Here is an 18,184-nt window from a genome sequence, read left to right as displayed (position 1 = left end):
CAATATACAAAGAGGAAAACAGATTAGAAAGTATGTCAGGCTTAAAGACCCTGCTTCTGAGAAAGGTAGGTGTATGCCATACTGTTCAGAAATTCTCAGAATGGGTGGATCTTTAATTAGAGACAGGACAAGTGTTTAAACTCTTTGTGTGACATTCTGGACAGGAGACTGAATATTTGGATCACTGTGATAAATTTGAGAAAGGACCCTGAAAGGACTTAGTTCTGACTATAGCTGTATTCCTTTTCTTGGTATTTCCTGCATTATATCTTCACAAGAAGGATTGCCATTATTCTCCAGCATGGGTCAAAGTGGATTTTAAATTTACCATGTGAAGTCTGGATTGTTTCCTTATATCTCCAGGTGGAGAGAGACAATAGATTGTGAGAGTTAGAAGTGGTATGACAGACATCTCACTTCTCATAGGCTATTTCTTTTCTCTGTCTGCCACTTCTGTTCAACTAGGTTATGCAGGTTTTGAAACAATACAAAATCCTGTAAAACCAGAGCTCACCACAAACAGCTATCTTTCTTTTAAACTGACTTTAAAACTTGGGGGGAAACAGCAACAGCTTTCAATAGTACTGGTGAATTTGAAAGCAAAATTCCAAAAAATAACATCAATTTGCCATTCATCTTTGTTTGGAGTGTCGTTTATGGTTCCTTATTCCATACTGGCTAGGGGAACTTTATAGCCAGGGAATGTATAAATATTGAGTGTGATAAATCACTACAAGTAGGGATGTATGGAATGCATTAAATCCACTCTGCCTGTGTTTCATGGATTGTCAGGTGTCTTTCATTCTGTTGTCCAGTCATTGATGGGATTGGACTATTTTTAACCAGAATTTCATTCTACTTGTACTAATGGGCATTAGCGCTAATGTGCATTTGCACATTAGCATAAAGGCACATTCACACAAGGGCACATTAGTACTAATGCACTAATGTGCACATGTGAATTCATATACATACACATGCACATCAGAGCAAATCCCGCCCACAAGTGAAAAACTGGTTCACAAGTCCATGGAATCTGCGTGACTCGGAAAAAGCTGAGCTGCTGCAGAATCTGCAGGTCAGATTGATAGAAATCTGAATTCCTTTGAATGAGTTGTGTATTTCTCCAACATCCTACCTACAAGCCACCCAGGAAAGGTGCTGATCCCCACAGGAACATATGAAGTTGCCTTGTACCGAGTCAGATATTTTACTCAGCACTGTCTACACTGACAGACAGAAGCTCTCCACTGTTTCAGATAGTTTTTCCCAGTTCTACCTGGAAATGCCGGGGATTGAACTTTCTGCATACAAAGCTTTGGCCCTCCCCCAAACATATCCCCATCCCCATGATATAGCTGCTGGAATAGCAGGATCAGCCCAAATCAACAACTGTGGCATAAAGTCCCATAACACTTGCTACCTTTTCCAAGTTTCCCTCTCTTTTTCTTTTTTTTTTACCTGCTTCCTGCTATACTTGCTGGGGGAAGCTGCTCTTTGGTGCTTAAATGGCTCCTACTGTGTGTGTGTGTGTTTTAAAGCTGCAAATCATCTTCTAAGGGCCAATTCCAACAACTGAAAATTTCAATCTGTGCATTATTATCTTCAAAGATTCAAGAGTAGGGGTGGTGACTCCTGCCTGGGCTTAATGTGCATGTAGTGAACCAGTCATGTGATTGGGTTCTGGCAGAGGCGACTTGCTGAGGGGGCTGCAGTGAGCAGAAGTAATGAAAAGCCCCATTGCAGGGGAAGCCTTACACTTGCACAAGTCTGGATCCAAGCCTATGTGCATATATGATGGGGTATTTCTCCTCCACATGGCTCATTCACATAACTTGCCTGCACAGCCACGAGCTCTTATACATTCCCACCCTACTCCCCTTTTATGAAGGATTTATACAGATATTGTTGGGGACTGCAATGTTGATCCCTCCTCCCTGCTCCATCTCCACATAACAGGAAAAAAGGCAGTGCCTTCAAAAGCCACAGAAGGCTTTTTATTGCCTTCAGTGACTCTGGGCTTTTCTACACGAGGCTGTTAATCAGCTGTTAGTCTGCTGTATCTACTTTCAGTTTTGTCACAGAACTGAGATCCGAGCATTACATGAGGAGCATTTCCATTCCTGCTTTTCTGCTACATATCCTCTAGGTGGCACTGTGGTATAGTGGAATAGAAGAAATACTCAAGAGGAAATTGCACCTTCTTTCGTGTTAACCATTAAATGCTGCATTTTCCCTGCTTTAAAAAAAAACCTCACCAAAAATTCTCGTTAGACATGGAAGTGAAACAGGAGGGCCATGACATCATCTAAAGAACCCGTGAACAACCATTAGTAGGGAATGATGAACACATGATACATGCCTTGTGTAGAAAAGCCCCCTGCCTCAAAGGCAATGACAGAAAATGGAGACAGCTATAATGAGCCACTCACCATCCAGCACATTTAAAGAGAACCTTGAACATGCCCAACTTACGCTTGTTTCTGTCATATCAGTCTCTGCTGGAACACCAGGCCCAAACTCCTCATTAGTGGGATTGGTTGGCTTCTCTTCATATTCTTTATATTCATAAAAATCATATTCGCCTAAATCTCCATCTACCACCACTTCAGATTCACTGTGGTCTACTCCTCTGTTTCCATAATCTGTTTCCTCAGTTTTTTTAGTCTCTGAGTTATACTCCTCTCCCGTTACGTATTCTTCAGTAAATACTTCTTCAACAGGAATTTGCTATTCACATAAGCAGCAAAGGTTTGGGGAACAGGATGAATATGTGGATTACTATTAGTAAAGCAAGGTAAGCACTTATTAGATTTGTATATTATGGTTGGTGAAATAGCGCAACAGTACTACAGCCTGGTATCTTTTAATTTGTTTCTGAAAGACTGGGAAGCCGGTGTTTCAGTGGTATTAAAAGATCACCCAGTGGACATACAAACATGCATTGAAAAGTAATGCTTTTGTAAATTTACTTTTTTTTTCATTTTCAAAACCATTAAATGAAACCCTAGTGGTACTTAAAAATTTAGAAATATTCAGTGGCAAATTCTCATAAATCCAGGATTTCACTCATTGAATTTTGCAGTGTATGCCATACATGGAGTACAGTTCTTAATATATATAATATATATCAGTTATGTCTAAGTTTTTATACTTGGATTCACAGTTTTTAATGCCAGTCACACTGTTCAAAAATACACAGGGAGTACAAGTTGTGGGCCATTACAATGAACTTTGGATTAATATTATGTGATTATGCTATGCATGTTTAGACAGAAAAACAGTACTATAACTCCCAGCATTCCTCAGCTATGCTGGGAATCATAGGACTTTTTTTCTGTCTAAAACATGAATAGGAATGCCTCTTAAATCACTGTCTAATTTTACTGTGCTGTTGCCTTAGCTGACATATGATAAACACATCTCATGCCAAAAAGAGAACAAAACATAACAAGAGAAATTGTTACATCAATATATGGTATTTTGTAGCACTGTAAGTTTGTCTATGCCACATTTAATGTCTTTCACAAGGAAAAGGTAGCTTACACTGATTCTACATGTAATATTCATAGTTTTTAAAGGCTCTGAAGGTTAAGAGCTACCTGTAGAATTTGTTTATCTCCCGTTATAAAAACTGTTGAAACCAAGCATCCAACTTTTAAGCATCAGCATTATTTAAACAGCATTTTCTTCAAAACGCACAAAAAAGCAGTTTTGGAGAAAACTGATTTTTGTCATGGCAAGGACAAAGAAATATTTTGGAAGGGAAAGGTCCATTGGAAGAACCTTCTGAGTGCACCCTTATGAAAAATGAATGGCAGTTGGGCAAAATCAGAAATGTGCTGTTAGGTAGATGGTAGAAGAAGTGATAGGAAGTGAGAACTCTCCATTCTCCTAATGTTACATTCCATACAGTTCAGGACTAGGAATGTCAGAGGAATCCATCCAGGGGGTAGAGTTCACTGAGCTTTCAGCAGCTCGGCACCCTGGAATTCGGCTCGCTTACCTGTGAACTGGTTTGACTCGATCTGCATCAAGTTGGGCCAGCCCACAGATGTTCTGGTTTGTTTGTTTTTCTCATCAACAGAAAGTTGCACAAATTACAGGCGCAATTTGCTTGATTTGCACAATTTTAGGCCATAATTTGCACAAATTATGGCCAGAATTTATGCAAATTATGCAAGTTGCACCCACAATTTGCACAACTTTTTATTGACAAGAAAAAACTCGCAAAAAATCCCCAGATTTTGGGGAAAGCCCATGGCTCAGCTTGCGAATGCAAGCTGGGCAGGCAGCGGGGATCTGTCAGGCCCCCAAAGGGCTGGATTTTCAAAGGATGGACATCTCTATTCAGGACATAGCAGAAGTGAGACCAATTGCATTTTGTTCAGCCATCAGGATTGGTTCCAGATTTAGCCATACTCAGGGCAAACCCGTGGAAATCAGTGAGGCCTACGTTCATTACTACTAACATTGATTTCAATGGGTCTACTCTGACTAAATATGGATTGATCTAAACTCTCATTGAACTAAATCAGGGGTGAGGAACAGGTGACCCTCCAGATGCTGTTGGACTGCAAATCCCATCAGCCATATCCAGCATAGCCAGTGGTGAGGATGATGGGAGTTGAAGTCCAACATCATCTGGAGGGCCACATGTTCCCCATCCCTGATCTAAATAGAGGTTCACAAAAAAGGAATGCACTGTCAGAGCTCCTTCCTCTACTGATATATTAGGGAAATCCATGTTTGAGGCACTCTGTGTGTGCATTGATATTAGGGATGTACAGATTGTGTAAAATCCGTTCCATCTGTTCTTTGCAGATTGTCAGGCACCTTTCGTTCCATCATCCACCCATCAACTGTATCGGATTTTTTGTTTCCAAATTTGTGCAAATTCACATTTGTGCAAATGCACATTTGCGTGATTTGCACATGCAAAAATGCACAAATTTCCTCAAAAGATATATTTTCACACTTTAGCCTACAGAGGAAATGTGCATTTTTGGCCAGGTTTTTTTTTTTTTTAATTTTGCGTATTTTTCTATGATAAAATTTGCAAGATTCGGGAAAGTTCAAAAACCAGTCTGCAAGTCTGGAATCTGCCTGACAGGAGAAAAGCCAGTCCATTGCAGAATCCACAGGTTGGATTCATGAAAATTCAAACTCATTTGGTTCCATTGTGGATTGCTCTGACATCTCTAACTGGTACACATACAGACATCTACATCAAGGTATGGGACTAATATTATGCAACATCAGGATGTCCTTCTAAGTGCAAGCTGAATCTGCTTGGATTGTACTTTCACCCAAAGAACTGGAGTTTGTACATCTTACAAGCATTACATGTTGATTCAAAAACTTTAAGAACCTTCACTTTTTATTGTAGTGCCATCCTTGGCTAAAAGTATAAAAAATGTGTGTTTATAATGTATAGGCTTTCAGTTTTGTGAAAGCACTATTTTCAATGCCATCTCCAATCATCCTTTGTATGTTCATGTGTAGTTGAAACATGTAATTATTTACAAGAGAAGCAGGTGAGGCTCCAAAATAAATATATCTTCAGCATAATGCAAAACCTTTGGAAATCATGGCTTAAAAATTCATTTCAGCATATGCCTATATGTATGAAGCAAAACACTCATATTCATAAATGTCACCTGGCTACACGTATCAAAAATCAGCAGTTAAGCAACAGAAAACTGAGGCTAGTTTTCAATAAACCTTTTTATTCATGGTCAAAAGAAAGATTTATTTGAGATCTCAGTGTACATCTTTCAAATGCAACTTGATTCTGCACAGCAGAGATCTAGACACAGACATCCTGATCCCGTAAGAGAAATCTGCATATGAAAGAAGCTTCTTTATATGGATTCCCATACTAGATTGGTAACCATGTGCACAGACCAGATGTGGATCATGTATCTGGATGCTCATCTATATTGTGTTGTGCATCCAGATGTGATGCATGCATCTAGTTGATCCCCATTCACTATATGCATGTTTTCATTCACATTGCAATGTAGATAGGAATGTGCATCCTGCCTACTTTCTTGGATTATTTGCACACTGTTGTACATGATTATATCTGGACTTTGTGGACTATATTTAAAAGCATTAAGAGTAGGATGGAAAATACAAGGATTAAAGACTGCATCTCCACAGAAATGGTTATGACCATTTCCTATCTTTATTTGCCATCCATCCGCTACATTCTTTCCCCTTAAATAATGGACCTCATGAAGACCTTCTTCACCTTCAATGTCTACTGACAAATACTTCCTTTCATCCTCATGCGAGGAAATCACAAATGCATGCAAGATCTTATGTCATACCTGAGCTGTGCTGAGCCAGTACTAAACATCTTACTTGATATCCAAAACTGTATATGACTGAATTCCTAGAGAACATATTTTTGCAGTCCCTTGAAGTCATTTCCCAAGCAAAGACTGAAAGAGCAAGTCCCAGATGCTACAGCAAAACTATGGATCTCAGAAACAGGACACAAGCCAGTTTGGTCTTTAGGGGTTCTCTTAAAATAAAATGAGGTCAATGGATTATGACCTTGTAATAATTGGTTATCGACTAAAGTCTCTGAAATATCCTTGCCTGTATATTTTTCCATTCCTCATTACCTCATTTGGTCCCGTCGTTTGACTGGGAGTCGCAGTCTGGTAGCCTTCAGAGGTTCCATAGTCAGTTTCAGCCACATTATATTCATGGTATTCATCAACGATATTGGCCTAACATGAAAGACAAAGTACGATGTTAAACACAAAGGAAAAATACCTAGGAGGAATCTCTGTTTAATCGGGTTATGGTATTAGCCAGAGGTGTATTCATCTACTGGGGGTTAGAGCTACTTATTTCTCATCATCAGAGATCTTCCAGGCTTGGTCTAGGAAAGATCTTGATTATGTCTTGGCTACCTTTACCCCTATTTTGCCTTTTGCTGCAGCTTGATAGCTTTTCTTCTTCTTGGATGAAAATGTTTCAGATTTTTTGGGTGTGAACTTTTGGGGGTTGTTCTTTGAGTTTGCTGCCACTGTCCTCTTCTTCTTTGGGGCTTTGTTCTTTTTCTAAAAAAGGTGGTGAAAGATGGAATGGGAAAACATAAATAAATAAAGGGGGCACAGACGCAAGACATGAAAGGAAGCAAAAGCAAAGGCCAAAAGTAAATTTTAAAAAACACCATGAATTGCTGTCAATCTTGCAGTCTTCTGCTGTTGAATTAAAATGAGTTTCATGGACAAACAGGAAAGGAGGGAGGGGGAAAGGAATGAAAAGCTTGATTAACACAAGACACCACATGACAGACGACAGGGACATCAGACAACAAACACACCACATGTTGTTACCTCAGTCTGTGCTACAGTCTCGTCGTATACCAGGGGTCCCTCTGTTACAGTGTCAAGGTCTTTATAATCTTTAAAATCCCCATAGTCATAGTCATATTCGATTAAATCTTCAGTTGCGTACTATATTGCAAAAGGAAAAATACCAGGCATTGCTGTGTTAGCGGTAGCAGGCTATACTAGCAGTCATGGAAAGCTCTTTCTTAACTTTTACTCACTTGGAAGGAAAAGTTAAGAAAATTAAAGCACTAAACATATTAGTAAGATGTCCTTATTTTCTTTTTCTTTCAAATTTATATGAAATAACCACAAATGTAATGAAAAAGCAAGGACAGAAACAGAGATACATCAAATAATGAACTTTCTGACATGGTTTATGATTAGAGGATATTTGGTTTATTAAGGACATGACATTGGACACCTATTATATAAAATATGTATTGAAAAAGGCTTCTGTTATGTTTTCTTAATGTTATTAATTAGCTGGCAGGTCTGATTATCTATGCCTGAAAGCAACATACTGTCAAAAATTACCTTCAGTTCCTACAGTGAGAGCCATTTAACAAGGATCTATAAAAATAATGCTGGGCATGCAAAAAATAAAAATGTATGAACAACTGAACAAACAAATGAACAAACTACAAACCTTTACCTATCTGAGAGGTTCCCAGTACCCATCAACATATTTAATTTGGCATACCAGCCTCTGAGTACGCAGCGTTAGAATGCCAACATGAATCTCATAAGTTTCAATGCTGTCTATGTGAAGGGATGAGTGGCACAGTTTAATGTGACTAGGTTTATTCTGCATGCCCAGATCACTTTTAAATCAGGCCTAATGAGGCAGTAAAATGAGTTAGCAGAGAACCAGTTCAGACTGCATGCAGGGAATTCCATTTTGAATTATCCCTCATAATAAATCTCCTGTATGTAGAACATTAGCACATCAATCAATGTAGTACACTCTAAAGTGCTTAGGGATGTGTGAACCCACCCCTGTCCGGGTTCTCTGGGCACTCGCCCAGCCCTTGCCCCACTCACCAGTCCCTGGACTGCGCTTGAGCCCCTCCCGTGCTCGACGAGCAGCCTGCACTCACCCCGGCAGCCTCATCAAGCTCCATGGTTGCCATTTTTTGAAAAATAAAATGGCAATTGCAAAAATGTGCATATTTGCATATGCATGAAAATATTCAGTTTTGCAAATTTGCGTATGGGCAAAAATGTGCATTTTTGCAAAAAACATGTGCAAATACGTGCATTTTTGCGATCATGGAGCTCGACGAGGCCGCCAGGGTGAGCGCAAGCCATTTGCCAAGCATGGGCAGGGGGAGAGCAGGGGCAGGGGCTTGGAGAGCAGGGCTCAGGGGTGTGGGCAGGGGGGGTTCCAATGGATTCCCAGATGGAATCGGGTGCCTGTGCCATCCCTAAATGTGCTAGGGCAGAAAATGGCAGCCATGTTTTGTTCTCTCCCCCTTTCCATCTCTTATATGATGTTTGGTAGAACTTACCTTGGGTTGTGATCCTAAAAGTTGGGTCTCCTATCCCTGTCAGCAGTAGCCAATGGTGTAGAATGGGGGGCGGGGTTGCACAGAATTGTGATATCATGACATGGGTTAAGTTGTGCTAAACATTAGAGAGGAGAGGGGGAAACAAAATACATGGCAGCTTTCTTCGGTGGAAGCTGTGTGTTTTATGTAACTGTACTTCCAGTTAAAGTTTGCTTCCTGCAGTGCATTTTTTATGCAGGTGAGCATTCCAAAATATGACCCCCACCTGCAGTTCAAAGTGGTAATTCCAGGTGTTACTACAGCCAACTTGTACGTGCAGATAACTTTGAGCAACATAATGCATGATGTGGGGAATAAGGATTCCAGTGGTATACTGCGATGCTCCTAATCACACAAGCAGCTGCTGCAATCTTCTGTGGTGCCTTGTGTCACACATATTACACTGTTCATATGAGCTGACCACTCACACAGTTATTTACAGATAAGTTGGCCATAGAAAGGACTGCACCAACCTCACCCTACAAATTGTGTAGAATGTTTTTAAGCTCTTAAATTCAGCAGAGTTACATCCAAAGATACTACACTCAATGAAATTACATTGGGTAACAAATGAAGGTGATGCAACGGGTATCAGTCAATGATGGTGGATTGTGAACTGCACAATTCACAGATATTGCATGGGGTGGGGGGAGGGGAACCTCTGGGCCAAGGGCTCCATGCAGGCCTTGGCCCATTTTGCAAATTTTGGCTCTGGCCACACCCTCCTTTGGCTCTAGCTACACCCACTGCTGGAATGCAGACCCCAGCAGGTTTTGTCTAAGGTAATGCGGACCTCAAGAGGAAACATATTTCCCACCCCTGACATAGGAAAGGTCCCCATTATTGCTCAAAGTATGACATCAACCTTTGCATAAGAGAATTCTAGGTCTGCTTCCTGAACTGTATCTGCATACAAGGAGGCCACTATAGTTACAGAATTTGAGGACAACAAGTGTTTAAAATGTACTGCTTCAACATCCCTTGCTTTTTCATCAGATGCAATCATTGTATTTGAAAGCTTGCATTTAAAAAGGAAAGGTAGTGGAGATTACCTTTCAGTAGTTCAGCAATCTCGCTTTACTAGCATATTGTTATTTCCCAGTCAAAAAGAAAACAAAACTTTTTTTCCCGAATGTAATTATTAAGCTGCATATTTAATAAATGCAAACTGCATATTTAATAATTACATGCAACATAAGCAAATATTTATGTGGGGGGAATAAGTAAAACCAATGGCAGATCCTGGCATGCTCACAAAAATAAATGTGCAGAATCTTATTCAGTCTTATTCAGAATCTTATTCAATAACAGCATGCCTTTTAAAAACCATTTTGACATCCATCAGTGAGTATCTTTTCATTTTTATGGAAATGGATACAAACAAAACTCGATAACAAAACCAATTACCCACAAAATATTGATATACACAGCATTGAAAAATAACATAAATTTTGTTCACTTGTTCATTCCTGTAGAAAAGACATGTAGAAGGGGGTTTATGCCCACTCGCCTCACCCACTAATCTCCATCAATTCATCTGATTCTGGGGCATTGTCTGGGGTGCACATTTGGTTCATGCAATACTATAGGAGCCAGGCCTTGGCCTCACTGTTTCCCCCTGTAAACAGAGAATACACCCTAGACAGAAAATACCCAACATTTTTGTGCACTGACAGTCCCCTGGCTCAATTTGGAACATGGGTGAACAATGAGGCCTAGAGACTTCCCCACTGCAAGCCTGCCTCCTGCTTCCATTTCCCTTTCTGTGACCCTCAAATTTCCCAAGTGGTGACAGCAACTGTGCGGGCTTATGACAAAACCTGCAAATATCCAGGGCCTCAGAAACCATGGAAAGCCATGCCTCATCATTCTTGACATCTTGAATGCTGCTGCATATGCTCATGACAGTATCTGGGTTGCCACAAACCCTGAGAAATGTAGTTCCATAGCTTTTGAGTTCCTTAGTAGCTTCCCTTCCTGGCAGCAGGAACTATGTTTCCCCTGGTTCCTGAGAAGCTAGATTAACCTTTCCCAACTTGGTGCCCTCTAGATGTGTTGGACTTCAACACCCATAATTCCCAGCCAGCATAGTCATTGGCCAAGCTGGCTGGGAATTATGGGAGGTGCAGTCCAACACATATGGAGGGCACCAGGTTGGGGAAGGCTACTAGATATTTCCATGGCAGCATGTGGGCAGGGTGGGAAAGATGTGGCCCTCCCGATATTTTGGCCTATACCTCCTCATCTGCCCTATCCAGTATAGTCAATGGTGAGGGATGATGGGAGCTGTAGGCCAAAGCATCTGGAGGGCCAAAAGATGCCCACCCTTGATGCATGCCTCTAAGAGTAGGATCTGTGCCATTTTTGGATCTTTGTACAGTGCCTAGAAAAATATAGGCGTATTATAAATAACAGTAATAAATGAAATGCTTCAAGCATTGTCCAGAGCAACAATGACACAGTAAATTGTAATACTAAGCCACAATTCATTCTGCACTCTGATACCTACATCTGTGGGCTGAAGAGAAAGGAGAACTGTTGTTGACAGGTAACAGGTAGGCATCCTGGTCTCTTACTGTCATGGTGCGCAAACCTATCAAGATTTCTGGAAAGGGTCTGTGGTACTTCTGTGTTCTGTGCAGAGGCTGACCCTTCCCTTCAAGCAATGCTCCTTTTTGCTTGACCGCTGCATTAACAGGCATACGTTTAAGCGGTCTACCTTTTCCTACCATAGACTTCACTTGTGGAATTTCTGCCTGCTGTAATACCGTTAAAAGCATAGGAACCCTACTGAGAAAAAGTTGCCAAGACCTACCTGCCACATTGCTGTCACACAATAAAGGTTGAGCAGTTTTAGCTATAAAATGATAACAGTCATAGAGGCAGTGGTGGCAGCTGCTCTGGGACCCAGGACATATCAGAGGCCTGTTTATACAGCCTGAGGCCTAACAGGGACCTATGCAGAATTACCACGTTTTTATGGCTCTGAGGGACAGGGCATTAAAACTACATGGGTCTCTGGGCATTAACAAAACTGGCCCAAACTTTCCACCCCCCACCCCCCAGCCAAATGGCAACTCTAGCACAACTGAGCTCAGAATCTAGCCACCCTAAATAAAATCAGAAAGAGCAAATACATTTTTCAAGCTCTTCAGTGGTCCTTAATTCATTGTAATGCATAGGTTTAAGAGGGTCCAAGCCAAATAAAAATATGCAAAGAAGACATCTTTAAGCACTGCACGTTTCCCTGAAGGTGGTTTTAAAAAGCACAACTATTTTTGGGTGTGTTTTTTTTAATTCTCTTCTGTTGCTGGCTCTGTGAAAGCTCTATTGATAGAGAACAAATACGTTGTGTCCACAAAGGAATGTAACACCTCAGTGTCTGTCTCCTCTGAGTAGTCTGCCAAGGAGGCTAAATTGCGTGCATTCATGTGCGTCTCTGGGCAAATAAACAAAAATGAATGAAAATTTGTCACTGATGAAAACTTCATTGAATTCAGTACAATTGTTTTATGATGGAAGGTGAAGGGGAAAAGTATTAAAGCAAGATGGATAGAGAACACTCTCATGATTGGGTTTACAGATTCTAAATTACCCACTCGAATTGTACAGATTTTCTACCGCAGGACTTAGATTGCTATCTGTCCCATTTTGGACCAGTCTGGCTGCTGTGTTTTGATTTTTTTTGTAAATTCCCAGGCCTGTTTATTTTTTTTAAGGACCCATTCTTTAGGGTTCTTCTGAATACATACACATGAAGAAGTAGCATCTTTAAGACATGGCTTACACATTAGAGTCATTCATTTCCGGAGCTGCTGTAATGTAGTAGCTACGAGTGGGAATGGTGTGCCAAGAAGTAGGTGGTTCCAATCACATCCCTCTGCTGTGGCCTAAGGCAAGTCACTATCAGTCTCTCAGCCCACTCTGTACTATAAGGGTAGTAATATGACCTACACTCTCCTGTTTTGTGAACATGGCCCAACAACCTAAACGCAGCCAAACAGTCATGAGGAAGGGCTGCAGCTAGGGATGCTGTAGAAATTCAAGATGGACTAAAATGAGCTTGGGTTTCTCCCAGTTGGCTGGAAAAGGCTCCTGTCTGAAACCTGTCGAGCGCCACCCCCCAAATGGATTCCTCTGACATCCCTATGCATAGCACTTTGAGCATTCAGAAAGAACATAGGAAGCCTTATATCAGGTCAAGCAGTTTGTCCATCCAAGCCAATACTTTTGTCTGTTCTAATAGGTAGCAGCTCTCCGGAGTCTCTGGCAAGAGGTCTCATCACCTACTACCTGATCACTTTAACTGGATAAGCCAGGGATTGAAAGCCACTGTAGTGTAGTGGTTAGACTCTTGGGAGATGCAGGTTCTGAATGGGGATCATGAAGCTCACTGGGTGACTTTGGTCCAGTCAAAAACTCTCAGCCTCACAGGGTGGTTGTGAGGATAAAATGGAGAGGAGGAGGGCCGTGTAAGCCACCTTGGGTTCCTTGCAAGAGGAAAAATGGTGGGTTATAAATGTAATAATAATAATAATAAAAAACCTGATACATAATAATAGCAATAATAATAATAATAATATTGAACCTGATACATGATGATGATGATGATGATGAAGAACCTGGCACCTTCTACATACAAAGCATGTGTTCTGCCACTGGGCTATGCTACTGTATAATTGTTAGGCATTCTTAATTATTTCTAGCACTCAGATAAGCTGTTACTCAGCATTTAAAACAGGACCGTATGCAGCTTAATAATATGTCTATTAACAATGATAGGATCTGTCTGACAGGACTACTCCGGACTGTGCCAATCTTGTGGCTAATAAAATTACTAAGGGCGGGTTAAAAAAAGTTCTTTGGAGACCACAAAACAAACAGAAACGTTGACTGAATCAAAAAATCTGTGCCAAGTATGTTAGAATTAAAAAAAGAAAAAGGCACACAGTGAGTAAATTGATATTTATGCTAAGCATTGCCAGAGGCACAGTTTGAAAAGCCAATCATTCATGAATGAGAACCAGCAAAGGCACATATAAAAAGCAAGGATACTTAGAGGACTGAATTGCATCATACACAATCAACTGGAAAATATTTTAGCTCTTCTAGGATGTTGCCTTTGACATTTCGACACAATGTAAGGTCACCAAAAAAACAAAACAAGAAAAGGCCGCACTTTGGTTGTTCATTGTATTCACAGAGTAGAAATACACAGTCCTTGTGAAATGTGGCTGTGTAACTTTCCTTCCATCTCATATTATCCTAAATTTGTGAAGAGATCATCAGTAAACGTTTTGTAACAGGGCAGGAATTCAGTGGACTGTTGTAGTATAATACAATGTCAGAATATGTGGACAGCATCATTATACTTCGAGAGATGTCCAGTGTGATCCAATGGCTAATTCATGTATTTATTTAATTCATTGGTTACATTTATATCCCGCCTTTCCTCCAAGGAGCCCAAGGTGATGACGTACATTATCCTCTTTGTTTCCATTTTATCTTCACAACAACTGTGTTAGATCGGTTAGGGTGAGAGTCAGTGAATGACCACAAGTCATCCAGTGAGCATCATGGCCAAGTGGGGAACCCGGGTTTCCAGAGTCCCAGTCTAACACTCTAACCACTACGCCACACTGGTTCTCAGTGCTGGATTTGGACCTGGGTTCAAAATAAGCAGGCTGTGAATTCACTGGGCATCATCTGGCAAGTCATGATTTCTCTGTGGTCTGCATTCTCTCCATCTCTCTGAATGATTATCAGTCATTTTTGAAAACATAATCCCAGTCTCTTGGTCTCTGAATTATTTGTGGAAACATGGGTTATTGTCAGAACCATTTTCTTTCTAAACACAATAGAATTGGTGCTGAAACAGCAGTGCTTTAGGTCTTGCCTTCATCTTAAATCTCAGAATGCCAAGGACATGATAATTCAAATGGCCATTTACTCAATGAAGACGACATCCAAGGAGACATCCTGATAGAATGCTTGGATTTGCTAGAAAACTGAGATGGAGACATCTCAGTTTCTGCTGTCCCATAGTTCTCTGACATCAGTAGTTGAAAAGGCAGGAGGAAGCAGCCAATTTGCGCTGGGATTTCTGAACAAGGCCTGTACTGAGTCTTCTCTAGGGATTACTTTGAAAACCACCCTGGCTGCCTACTGCACTCTTAACCATTTCTTATCATCCTGTACATCTTCAAATAAACAGGCTGTTTTCTTTTTCTTCTTTTATACTGACGCTATGCACTCTAGTCGTCCTGACCCCAAAGATAAGGGAACTGACCCTGCCAAAGTTGTCCCACTGTTTAGGGAAGGGCAGAGAAATAACAGAAGCGCATGCCAAGGATCGAGGGCTCTTTCACATGGAGTTTTTATCCTGCAATTGAGATTGCTCCTTCATGGAAGTTTGCAGGCTCTTTACATGATGCTGTGATCAGTCAAGGCATCTCCTGCACTAAATGTCCTTTGTTCCATTTTTAAATATATTGCAGATAATGAGCTATCAAATTACCCCTTGTGTTCCGCTTCAGTTTCCTCCTTGAAAAGAGTAAAAGAGGCAAGAAGAGAGGTGAGATCAATGAAAACGGAAGCAGAAAGCCCCATTTTAAATGCAGGATTTCAGGCTGGTGTAGAGATGCCCCAAGTCATCCCACATTTGATCACAGCTTACAGTAAACTTCTAAAATGTCACACACATATTCCAGGGCTTAGCAGCTGAAGTGGTAAACTTCCTTCTAGACTGTACCACTTCAGACTGCAGATGAGGGCTCACAAGACAGAATTTTCCTCCATACAAAAGAACAACTAAATAAATACAATCCTGCATTTATAAAACTGGATGCCAGGGGAATTATTATAGCCTAGCCTTCTTTCTGGCCTCTGGTTTTCTATGTATGCAGTTTTATGTATTTGTATGGAGGAATATTTAATCATATGAGCAACTGCCCCCCTCTCACCCCAGACTGAAGTGGAACAGTCTAAAAAGAGGTTTACCATCTTATCCACTGTTTATGAGAACAGGGCCTGAAGTTCTACTCAGGTTCATGGAAGTGTGAAAGAAAAGTAATTGTATTTATTATTGATCTGATTTATATCCCGCTCTATCCCGTGGGCTCAGAGAAGCTTACAAAAGTTCCCCACCCCCAAAAAATGTATTAACAGACTTCTTGATGTATTGCTTACTCCACACCTACACTAAGGATGAAATTATACACTGTGACCTCCGTCATAAATTTTACTAGGAATTAGTTTTTACTGGCACCGAGTTTGGGGAGAAAAGATAAGCCATTTGTTTTTCCTTCACTGGCTACTCTCTAAATTGAAACTCCTTACTCTAAGTGAAACTCTTAGTGATTGCCGTGAACTATGTGAGCAGTTCACACAAAACCAAGCTGTCTTTCCTTTGATGTGTATCTTTTCTGTTCAGGTCAATCAGTTCTCTCTCTTGTTTTATATGATTGTTCCCCCTGGCCCCACCCTCTAGATCTAAACCCTGCTCTTGTTACCACATGTGTTTGGGGGGAATGGGGGAGCTGAATTTCAATGCCTGGTGTAGTGAAGATGAAGCCTAAGCATACTTTCCAACAGGCAATGTAACAATATGTGCATATGTGACAACATTCCTAGCCAGGAAACACATTTTTTCTTGCAGATTCCCACCGAAATCATAAATATTGAGCCTATTCCAAATTGAGCCACGGTCACGGACGGGGCATCACTACTTGCCTATAGAGGAAGTCAACTGCACTGAAATTCAGAAACAGCTTTCTTGTGATTATGGAAAATTTGGCTGTAAAGATGCCTTAAAGATGTGATTTTACGATATTTCACAGGTCATTAATGCATCTAGCTAATTACTAGGGCTGTGCACCGCTTCGGCCCGAGGCCCAAACTCCGAGTAGAAGCGGGCCACTTTGTGCCCCTTCTGGGGCCAGGCGGAGGGGGCATGAAGTGGCCCGAAGTGGGTCAGGGGCTCACCAAAGTGCTCGGTGCGCTTCGGAGCTTCAGCTCCCAGCCAGCCCCCCCAACACTCCCACGCAACCCCCCCTACTCCTTACCGGGGCTGCCTCCTCCTCTGCTGCCACTTCCGTCACCATGCCACCACGTTCTCCGTTGCACCTCCACTGCCTCCTTTGTCATCTTCTTTTTCACTGCTGCCCGCTGCTGCTGCTGTTGTCTTCTTCTGAGGCGCTGCTGTGCTGCCACCGCCATCTCCTGAGGCCTGGACGTGTGGCAACTGTTCTTGCAGCGAGTTGCCATTTTAAAAAAGGAAAGAAGACCTGTTGTTGCCATGCGTCCAGGCCTCAGGAGGAGGAGGAGGCGTGAAGGTGCCACAGACAGAAGACAGAGGCAGCGGCAGGCGGCGGCAGTGGAGAAGAGGAAGACAAAGGCAGTGGTGGCACAACGGAGAAGGTGGTGGTGCGGTGACGGAGGCAGCAGCAGAGGAGGAGGTGGCCCAGGTAAGGAGCTGGGGGTTGTGTAGGGGTGTTGGAGCTGGGGGTTGTGTAGGGGTGTTGGGGGGGCTGGGCTGGGGGTCGAAGCTCTGAACCCCGAATTGGGCATGCCTCAGAAGCCACGAAGCAGCTTCCAAGTTGGGTCGGGGGGTCCCTGCACAGCCCTACTAATTACCACAACATCTATCCTGCCAATGATGACATTCCAGCTCAAGAATCTGTCCCCACAAAAGAGGAGAAATTGACAGAGGCTAGATCTACACTAGTGCTTTTTATCAATATTGAAGTACACTGCTAACTGTTGGGGCATATTACGCCTTCCGTCTACCACTTTTCTAGCACTTTATTGTGCTTTTTATTCTGCTTTATCCAAAATACTGCAACAGATGCCATTGTATAAATGTGCAAGAGGGAAATAGCATCATGCAGGGAAGCTGGTGAAATCTGCCGCAGACTCTAGCGCGGCCGGATTCCCAAGAATCCAACCTGTGGAATCTGCAGCAGATTGGTTCCTCTTACCTGTGTGTCCTGCAGATTTTGCCAGGGGCAGTTTTCCAGCTTTAAAAAAAGGCAAGATAGGCTAATGGGGGCTGCCATCACCATTTTTGGGGGAAATTACAGCCATAATATGTGTATTTTATGCCATTTGCAGCCATAACACGCTTACTTCTACATAAATTGCAGCCGTAACATGCTTTACGGCCACAAATGGCATAGAAGTAAGTGCTTTACAGCCACAGATGGGGTAAAATACGTACGTTACGGCTGTAATTTTCCCAAGATATGCTAATAGCAGCCTCCATTAGCGTAACTTGCCTTTTTT

General features: G+C 41.7%; 1 protein-coding gene and 1 long non-coding RNA gene across 2 annotated transcripts in view; one reads left to right on the top strand and one right to left on the bottom strand.

Annotated features, from left to right (window-relative positions):
* The window catches only part of COL11A1 (collagen type XI alpha 1 chain), a 331,740-nt gene that overhangs the window by 191,696 nt on the left and 121,860 nt on the right, over positions 1-18,184 (bottom strand). The window contains exons 6-8 of the mRNA XM_084851680.1: positions 7,359-7,478; positions 6,636-6,743; positions 2,476-2,730 (exon numbers count right to left, since the gene is read on the bottom strand). Coding sequence (XP_084707806.1) covers positions 2,476-2,730; positions 6,636-6,743; positions 7,359-7,478 — 483 coding nt within the window. The remainder of the gene's footprint in view (positions 1-2,475; positions 2,731-6,635; positions 6,744-7,358; positions 7,479-18,184) is intronic.
* LOC146347881 (uncharacterized) lies at positions 2-5,752 on the top strand. The gene is made up of 3 exons (XR_014790464.1): positions 2-65; positions 2,724-2,797; positions 4,825-5,752. It is a non-coding gene; the product is annotated as an uncharacterized LOC146347881 (long non-coding RNA).

Source organism: Heloderma suspectum, chromosome 4, assembly GCF_057233095.1.
Source record: "Heloderma suspectum isolate Gila_16-S chromosome 4, 16-S_ref, whole genome shotgun sequence".
In the NCBI taxonomy this organism is placed as follows: domain Eukaryota; kingdom Metazoa; phylum Chordata; class Lepidosauria; order Squamata; family Helodermatidae; genus Heloderma; species Heloderma suspectum.
This window is presented reverse-complemented; position numbering and strand designations above follow the sequence as displayed.